The sequence below is a fragment of the Palaemon carinicauda genome, chromosome 27 (assembly GCF_036898095.1).
Source record: "Palaemon carinicauda isolate YSFRI2023 chromosome 27, ASM3689809v2, whole genome shotgun sequence".
NCBI classification, from domain to species: Eukaryota; Metazoa; Arthropoda; class Malacostraca; order Decapoda; family Palaemonidae; genus Palaemon; species Palaemon carinicauda.
This window is the reverse complement of record NC_090751.1, coordinates 27,968,803-27,978,802: the sequence shown is the minus strand read 5'-3', so window position 1 is coordinate 27,978,802 and position 10,000 is coordinate 27,968,803. Positions and strand designations below refer to the sequence as shown.

Sequence of the window (10,000 nt, the reverse complement as noted above, 5' to 3'; positions counted from 1 at the left end):
CTGAAACTACTCTTTCAAAGTTATTTCCAGTTTTATCTTTCTGTCGCACCGGAACTACTCTTTCAAAGTTATTTCCAGTTTTATCTTTCTGTCGCACCGGAACTACTCTTTCAAAGTTATTTCCAGTTTTATCTTTCTGTCGCACCGGAACTACTCTTTCAAAGTTATTTCCGGTTTTATCTTTCTGTCGCACTGAAACTACTCTTTCAAAGTTATTTCCAGTTTTATCTTTGTCGCACTGAAACTACTCTTTCAAAGTTATTTCCAGTTTTATCTTTCTGTCGCACTGGAACTACTCTTTCAAAGTTATTTCCAGTTTTATCTTTCTGTCGCACCGGAACTACTCTTTCAAAGTTATTTCCAGTTTTATCTTTCTGTCGCACCGGAACTACTCTTTCAAAGTTATTTCCAGTTTTATCTTTCTGTCGCACTGGAACTACTCTTTCAAAGTTATTTCCAGTTTTATTTTTCTGTCGCACTGGAACTACTCCTTCAGAGTTATTGCCAGTTTTATCTTTCTGTCGCACTGGAACTACTCCTTCAAAGTTATTTCCAGTTTTATCTTTCTGTCGCACCGGAACTACTCTTTCAAAGTTATTTCCAGTTTTATCTTTCTGTCGCACCGGAACTACTCTTTCAAAGTTATTTCCAGTTTTATCTTTCTGTCGCACTGGAACTACTCTTTCAAAGTTATTTCCAGTTTTATCTTTCTGTCGCACTGAAACTACTCTTTCAAAGTTATTTCCAGTTTTATCTTTCTGTCGCACCGGAACTACTCTTTCAAAGTTATTTCCAGTTTTATCTTTCTGTCGCACCGGAACTACTCTTTCAAAGTTATTTCCGGTTTTATCTTTCTGTCGCACTGAAACTACTCTTTCAAAGTTATTTCCAGTTTTATCTTTGTCGCACTGAAACTACTCTTTCAAAGTTATTTCCAGTTTTATCTTTCTGTCGCACTGGAACTACTCTTTCAAAGTTATTTCCAGTTTTATCTTTCTGTCGCACCGGAACTACTCTTTCAAAGTTATTTCCAGTTTTATCTTTCTGTCGCACCGGAACTACTCTTTCAAAGTTATTTCCAGTTTTATCTTTCTGTCGCACCGGAACTACTCTTTCAAAGTTATTTCCAGTTTTATTTTTCTGTCGCACTGGAATTACTCCTTCAGAGTTATTGCCAGTTTTATCTTTCTGTCGCACTGGAACTACTCTTTCAAAGTTATTTCCGGTTTTATCTTTCTGTCGCACTGAAACTACTCTTTCAAAGTTATTTCCAGTTTTATCTTTCTGTCGCACTGAAACTACTCTTTCAAAGTTATTTCCAGTTTTATCTTTCTGTCGCACCGGAACTACTCTTTCAAAGTTATTTCCAGTTTTATCTTTCTGTCGCACCGGAACTACTCCTTCAAAGTTATTTCCAGTTTTATCTTTCTGTCGCACCGGAACTACTCCTTCAAAGTTATTTCCAGTTTTATCTTTCTGTCGCACCGGAACTACTCCTTCAAAGTTATTTCCAGTTTTATTTTTCTGTCGCACTGGAACAACTCTTTCAAAGTTCTTTCTTTAAGGCAATGATCTCATTTCTCAACGATTTAATAAATTTCCAGAATATTACAAAGCATTGCATAATTCTTCTAAGGTATTGTTAGATCTAGGGTTGCGGTGGCTTATTGAAAACGTCACTGCCTGGCGATCTGCCGGACGGGGATTCGAGATTCGCTCAAGCTCGATAGTTTCTTGTAGTGTCTTCAATCTCACCATCCTTGTGAGCTAAAGATGGGGATTTGGGGGAGCTTATAGGTATATCTGCTGAGTCATCAGCAGCCATTACCTGGCCTTCCCTGGTCCTAACTTTGGCGCTGATCATATATGTATTATTATTATTATTATTATTACTTGCTAAGCTATAACCCTAGTTGGAAAAACAGGTTGCTATAAGCCCAAGGGCTCCAAAAGGGAAAATAGCCCAGTGAGGAAAGGAAATAAGGAAACTACAAGATAAGTGATTAACAATTAGAATAAAATATTTTAAGAACGGTAACAACATTAAAATGAATCTTTCATATACAGTATAAACTAAAAACATAAATAAAAAGGAAGAGAAATAAGATAGAGTAGTGTATCCTCAAGCAAGAGACCTCTAACCCAAGAGACAGGGGAAGACCATGGTACAGAGGCTATGGCACTACCCAAGACCAGAGGACAATAGTTTTATTTTGGAGTGTATTTCTCCTAGAAGAGCTGCTTACCATAGCTAATGTGTCTCTTCTATCCTTACCAAGAGGAAATTAGCCACTGAAAAATTACATTGCAGTAGTTAACCCCTTGAGTGAGGAGGAATTTTTTGGTAATCTCAGTGTTGTCAGGAGAACAGAGGAGAATATGTAAAGAATAGGCCCGACTATTCGGTGTATGTGTAGGCAATAAGAAAATGAGCTGTAAGCAGAGAGAAGGATCCAATACATCTGTCTGGCCAGTCAAAGGACCCAATAGATCTCTAGTGGTAGTATCTCAACGGATGGCTGGTGCCCTGGCCAACTTACTACCTATTATGGCCAGTCTCTAGGGCATTGTCCTGTTAGCTAGTGCATCGTCACGGTCCCTTGCCTCTGCCATTCATAAACAGCATTTAAATGTTTAAACTGATGTCTAACGCTCTCTTTAACATTCCTTGACTCTACAGAAAGAAAATGGTTCCATCTTTATTCCTCCTCGTCCTTTTGCTTAGCCAATGTAAGTCATCTCAAAATACGCGATAAACTCTGGCAATAAATCAGTATCATCGGACAATTCAATAAAACCTTCATTGATATCACTCGAAGGAAGGAATGACAGTGCAGAAAAACATCTAATTTTTAGGCAGAATGCCTCATCTTCTCTATACCGTTGCCCTTATCCTATGTCACAGATTTTATAAAGAATAGATTTAGATAAATGAAAGAGATATGAACATAATGGTGCTTCTGGGAACTTCCCAACATAACCTTTCTGGGCTCCTGTTTCAAAGTTTGTAAGTAATTGTTTTGGATCAAGTTGCGGTCTAAGCTGCAACAAATATGTTAATAGCCGAATATAATTTTTTTTTTTTTTTTTTTTTTTTTTTTTTTTTTTTTTTTTTTTTTTTTTTTTTTTTTTGTCGAAGGGCAAAGACTCTGAGAATACAAAATGTACCTTCTTGCTCATGAATACGATATAGTTGATGAAATATTGATGGATTGACTTTATATAATCAATTCTTTTGCCCAGTTAGGAGAATTTTCCAAATCATCTAAGGCTTAGTCTTTGTCTAATGATTAGACTAAGTCCTTATCGTCTAAGCCCCGAAAAAAGCAAATTCAGTCCGACAGGAAATTAAGTGTATGCTAGACAATGGTTTGATTGTTCCTAGCGAGAGTGACTGGTGTTCTCCAATAGTTCTTGTTAAGAAGGAAGATGGATCAGATAAGTTGTGTATTGATTTTAGGAAAGTGAATAGTGTTACAAAACAAAGTAATTTCCCCTCCCCAGGATAGAAGATTGTTTAGATAGAATAGGAAACGCCAAGTGTATTTCTAAACTTGATTTGGCCAAAGGTTATTGGCAAGTACCTTTAAGTAGTCGAGCACAGACAATATCTGCTTTCATAACACCTTTCGGTAGTTATGAACCCAAAGTTATGGCTTTTGGTCTACGGAATGCAGCGAGTACTTTCCAAAGATTAATGAATAAAGTTTTAATTGGAATTGATAACTGTGTTGTGTATTTGGATGATCTTGTAGTGTTTTCAGATACGTGGGAGCAACATTTACGCATTTTAGCTATTATTATTATTATTATTATTATTATTATTATTATTATTATTAGCCAAGCTACAACCCTAGTTGGAAAAGCAAGATGCTATAAGCCTAAGGGCTCCAACAGGGAAAATAGCCCAGTGAGGAAAGGAAATAAGGAAATAAATAAATGATGAGAATGAATTAACAATATATCATTCTAAAAACAGTAACAGCGTCAAAACAGATATGTCCTATATAAACTAAAGTCCTATCAGTCCTTGAGAAAGCAAAACTTGTTTTAAATGTGAAGAAATGTGAATTCGGAAAAACCTCGATCACATATTTGGGTCATAAAGTGGTTCTAGGTAAGATTTGTCCAAAAGATGGGAACATAGAAGCTATCATCAATTTCCCAATCCCTACCAGTAAAAAACAGGCAATCAGATTCATTGGAATGATTTCATATTTCCGCAGGTTTGTTTCTAATTTTCAGAAATAAGTGCTCCAATAACTAATCTTTTCAAGAAAGGACGAAGTTTTGTATTTGATAATGAATGTATCGAAGCTCTCAATAAGTTGAAGGCTATAATGATTCACCAGCCCATACTAATTGTTGTAAAAGATGAAAAACCTGTCATAGGTTTTATTGCACACAAAAACTGGAGTCACCTCCTGAAACAATAGAAACAGCCACTATTACAACACTCGCTACTTTACATGCGCAATAACAAACAAATACATCAAAGTAAGGGCCAGATGACACAGGGACATCCACAAGCAATAATATGGCGAAGACACACAAATAGCAACATAATAAGCTGGTAAATGCAAGCAGAGAAACACAACGTACATGAGAGCATAAATGTAAAACTACATTGAACTTATATTACCACACTAATGTTGCCCGATTTTAGCAAGAAATTTAATTTAACGATAGATGCAATTAATATTGGCATAGGAGGAGTTCTGTTGCAAGAAATGAACGGGACTAAGCACCCTGTAGCTTATTTTTCGAAGAAGTTAAATAAAGCACAGCAGAATTATTCGACTATTGAGAAGGAATTGTTTAGTTTAGTATCAACTTTACAACATTTTGAGATTTATGTGCGTAGTGGTCATGTTTTAACTGTGTATACAGATCACAATCCGTTTGTTTACTTAGATAGCTTCAAGAATAAGAATAAATATCTCATGCGTTGGAGTTTAGAATTACAAGATTGTTGGAGTTTAGAATTACAAGATTACGATTTAAAGATAGTTCATATAAAGGGAAAGAATAATGTAATAGCCGACAGTCTTTCTAGAGATTTTTCAGAATGATATGGACGTGTTTTTTTTTTTTCTTTTTTTTTTCCTTCATCAATAAGTAAGAGTGTGTTTTGGTTTTGTTACTTGATGCGAGAGTAATGAAGTAATTGTTTCTCATTTTAGGGATTAGTGATTTTCTCCCTTGATAGTTTCGTTTAAAAAAAAAGAAAAAGATAAAATCAGTAGATTTTCTTTTTTTTTCTTTTAGGGGGACGTGTCATGGGTAGATAGAATAATATAGAAAAGAATGTTAAAACATGTAAAGTTTCTACTCTTAAGAAGCAGAGAGGAGAGGTCCCGCTAGTGTTTAACATAAACTGTCATCGCCGTTGATTGATGTCAAGATATTTATTAGATGTGCCTACATCAGTAGACCTTGGGCATAAGGATCGTCTGTTGTAGTAATTCGAGGAGCCAGCGTTTTGAAAGTACCCACAGCAAGCAAACAAACAAGCAGAGAGAGAGAGAGAGAGAGAGAGAAACGACGACGACGACGACGAGAGAGAACGAGCACAGAGAACGAGAGAGAACTTAAGGACCAGAATGCAGATGTGACCAGCCTTACGACAACTTGTCCGAGATGTCAGAACGAATTGACCCATGTCGTTATTACCAACCACGAAGCGGCCAGACCTGAAATATCTGCGTTCCTGAATCGTCAAGATCTGCTGTGAAGAGTACCATCATTTCTTTTAAGTATTATTTGTCTGCTTCCTTGACTGTTCCCCTATTGCTGAAGTGTAATTTAATCAGATGATTTTCTTTATTCAATTCTGTGCTTCCCAAATACTCAATCAAGAAACATTGATCTTTGACTAGTTGTAAATGAAATTATGTTTTCTTTTGCGAATTTTCTTTCTAGATTCCTTTTTTTCCATTGGTTGTTGTAGATTTATCCTAATTTAATTAATCAATTCAAAAGAACCTGATTCGATCCCCACGAGGATCGTAACACATGTGTTCAGCACAGAAATGCAATCTATAAAATCCAAAATCTATTAGATGATTGTGGTACGGACTGCTGGGTATGTGTGTGAGTAAGTATATACAGTATATGCATACATATACATATACAGTATATACGTATGTGTATATAAACACAGGCGTTACGTATATGAATTCAGTTTATATACATATACGAATATGAATACAGCATATATTCATATACGTACACACACACACACACATACACACACACACACACATATATATATATATATATATATATATATATATATATATATATATATATATATATATATATATATATATATACATATATATATATATATACATATATATATATATATATATATATATATATATATATATATATATATATATATATATATATATGCCATTTATAAACGAACTATATACAAAAGGATTATTCCGAAAGAGACTGTCTTACCTATACAGTATATATATATATATATATATATATATATATATATATATATATATATATATATATATATGTGTGTGTGTGTGTGTGTGTGTGTGTATATATATATACATATATGTATATATATATATATATATATATATATATATATATATATATATATATATATATATATATATATATACTATATAAATGGGAGGGTAAATGGGGAGGGTTGGCGGCAGGAAAGGCAGTCGGCCATGAAAGATTAGCCAAAACAACTATGGTATATATATACTGTGTGTATATATATATATATATATATATATATATATATATATATATATATATATATATATATATATATATATATATATATATATATATATATACTGTATATATATAATGTGTGTGTGTAAATATGGTAGGTAACTAAAGAATTCAGAGGTTCGCATATGCATAGGGCAGGGGTCGGCAACCTCTGGCACGAGGAGTGCTTGTTTATGTGCACGGCATTTGATTTGAAGGAGCAAAGGAAAAATCCTGAAAAATATTGAGAGAGAGAGAGAGAGAGAGAGAGAGAGAGAGAGAGAGAGAGAGAGAGAGAGAGAGAGAGAGAATGTGTATTGTGCATCATCACTTTTATCTTCATGGTTTACATTGTTTACGTCATGATTTAAGTTATTTTAATTTTTCTATCTTATCAATCTACCTATCTATCCATCTATCCATCTATCTATCTATCAGCACGAATACGATTATGCATGCCTTAATCCAGGATCAAGTAATTTCCTTAATCATGTCCGATTGGCTACCGCAGTATGGTCCCTTTTACGATTCCTTGAAATCTTGATTAAGCTACCTTAGTATGGTCCCTGCTGTTTCGGTGAATTTTTCTAGTTTATTGTCAACACAGCTAATGTGAAAATAATCAAGCTTCACGTCCGATTATTTCAGTCATATTAGACAAATGATCGAATTTAATCAACAGAATGATCGAGATGTGTGTGCTCTCTGCTGCGGAAATGTCATGTGTTGCACATCGAGTGTTAAACCACACTTAGAAACAAAAGAAGAGCAGGATTTTGAGGATAGTGTTATTGAGAAAGCAGTTACCCGCTTTCAGAAACAAAGTAATGTGTTCAAAATCTTGAATGCTAGCAGAATCAATGAAAGTAAAGCCAGTTACAAGCTAGCTTTGTTTATTGCTAAGCATGGGAAGACTTACTGATGCAGATTTTTAAAAGCAGCTTCCCTAGAGTGCACTGATGTTAGAATTGATATCATATCAAACAAACAAGTTTCTCTCTCAGTGATGAAAGACATGCATGTCTCAGCCAGAACCGTGGTGATACGTATTCATGAATTGGCTGATAACGTAAATCAACAACAATCGGTTACTTTTAAAAGCATATGCTCAGTGTGCGTGAATAAAAGCTTGGATATCAATGTCATTCCCTGCTTTTACCAGACATAGGGATACAGATATATACGAGAAGCTATGTTGTCTTAAATGTGTATGACAATACCAAGGGAGAAGACATACTGAAGGCATTCACTGACCATTTTGAGAACAGAGAGGAAGACATATTAGAGATTTCTTGCCGTTACAACAGATGGTGTTCCTGTTATGGTACGAAAAAATAAGGGCTTTACAAAATGGTCGAGGATAGAATTGGGTGATCCATTTCAAGAAAATTATTTTCACACATCATCCTCAGTCCCCATCGCAGCAGGCTTATATAATGGATCACTCTGAGGGTTGTGTGTAACTTGAGGTGCCCAAATATTCATCTGGAATCTAAACTTTTCTCCTTTGGGGAAGAAAGTCAGGGGTCTCATTGATATGGTGAAGTATAAACAGGAATGAGGAAGTTCAAGTTTTTAATTACTCTGTTTACTGTCAAAAACATCAGCCAAAAGGGTTGCCTTTTCCTTTGGACAGTGAGTGACTGAGCCATCTGGTTTAAGTAAAGGAAGAATTGTTGCGTCTACACCAAAGAGTGCAGATTTAAGGGTAGACCACCATTTATGTTCCTGAGTTGTACCAGAAAGGGTTTCTTTCATGGTTGAATTGTATTCCTTTTCAGTTGAGGAATGATTTTGATCTAGATATGAATTAGAAGGTGAATGAGAATTTATTGATAAAATCTAATTAACAAAAATCCAAATTCCTAATTTTAGTTGCATTTAGGGCAATGATGTCGATTTAAAGACGAATTATAAGGTAAGTGTTAATTCATTGATAGAATTTAAAAATATCTAAAAATCGCTAATTTTATTTGTGTTCAAATGTAAGATATTTTTATTAAAAAGTATACTAAATTTAGCAAAATTATTACTTTTATGTTATGCATGTTCAGGAAAAATACATTGTAATTAAAATTGTCACTTCATACTCAACCATTATAATTTTACTTTTACTATATACTGCTTAAAAATAACAACTGGCACGCACGGTAGTAAAAATAATGGTATTAATTATCAAGTCAAGTGGCAGATTGTGTTCAGAAGGTTGCCGACTCCCTGGCGTAGGGACTCAAATGTCTAGCGACGCAATTGTCTGGGGAGGCAAATGTCCAAGGTCCCAGTTGTCTGGTATGTTATTATCCTGAACGCAAAATGGTGTCTAGCATGCAAGTGTTCATCCTTCTTTGAGGCAATGTGTTTACCTAGGACTGGTCAACTTGATCAATCGACTTCAAACAGTCCTTTCTTTCTTTGTATTCCCTGACCTTGAAGCACTCTCTCTCTCTCTCTCTCTCTCTCTCTCTCTCTCTCTCTCTCTCTCTCTCTCTCTCTCTCTCTCTCTCTAATCATGCAGCTGTTATTCCCTTAATTATCTATACACTTTCGTATAAATGATACAGCTTTTAATCGTGTAAAAGATACAGCTGTTAATCGTATAAATGATACAGTTTTTAATCGTATAAATGATACAGCTTTTAATCGTATAAATGATACAGTTTTTAATCGTATAAATGATACAGCTTTTAATCGTGTAAAAGATACAGCTGTTAATCGTATAAATGATACAGTTTTTAATCATGTAAAAGATACAGCTCTTAATCGTATAAATGACACAGCTGTTAATCGTATAAATGATACAGTTTTTAATCATGTAAAAGATACAGCTCTTAATCGTATAAATGATACAGCTGTTAATCGTATAAATGATACAGTTTTTAATCGTATAAATGATGCAGCTGTTAATCGTATAAATGATACAGTTTTTAATCGTATAAATGATGCAGCTGTTAATCGTATAAATGATACAGTTTTTAATCGTGTAAAAGATACAGCTGTTAATCGTATAAATGATGCAGCTGTTAATCGTATAAATGATACAGTTTTTAATCGTGTAAAAGATACAGCTGTTAATCGTATAAATGATGCAGCTGTTAATCGTATAAATGATACAGTTTTTAATCGTGTAAAAGATACAGCTGTTAATCGTATAAATGATGCAGCTGTTAATCGTATAAATGATACAGTTTTTAATCGTATAAATGATACAGCTTTTAATCGTGTAAAAGATACAGCTGTTAATCGTATA

At 34.3% G+C, this 10,000-nt stretch overlaps 2 protein-coding genes across 2 annotated transcripts in view; one reads left to right on the top strand and one right to left on the bottom strand.

Moving 5' to 3' along the window:
* The window catches only part of LOC137620857 (uncharacterized), a 7,972-nt gene extending 855 nt beyond the window's left edge, over positions 1-7,117 (bottom strand). Inside the window, exons 1-4 of the mRNA XM_068351304.1 lie at positions 7,113-7,117; positions 919-1,558; positions 249-806; positions 1-136 (exon numbers count right to left, since the gene is read on the bottom strand). The exon at positions 1-136 is cut by the window's left edge and continues 647 nt beyond it. Coding sequence (XP_068207405.1) covers positions 1-136; positions 249-806; positions 919-1,558; positions 7,113-7,117 — 1,339 coding nt within the window. The remainder of the gene's footprint in view (positions 137-248; positions 807-918; positions 1,559-7,112) is intronic.
* A 297-nt stretch (positions 7,118-7,414) lies between these two features.
* Positions 7,415-10,000, top strand: part of LOC137620856 (putative uncharacterized protein DDB_G0282499) — a 3,273-nt gene continuing 687 nt past the window's right edge. Inside the window, exons 1-2 of the mRNA XM_068351303.1 lie at positions 7,415-7,577; positions 9,315-10,000. The exon at positions 9,315-10,000 is cut by the window's right edge and continues 687 nt beyond it. Coding sequence (XP_068207404.1) covers positions 7,415-7,577; positions 9,315-10,000 — 849 coding nt within the window. The remainder of the gene's footprint in view (positions 7,578-9,314) is intronic.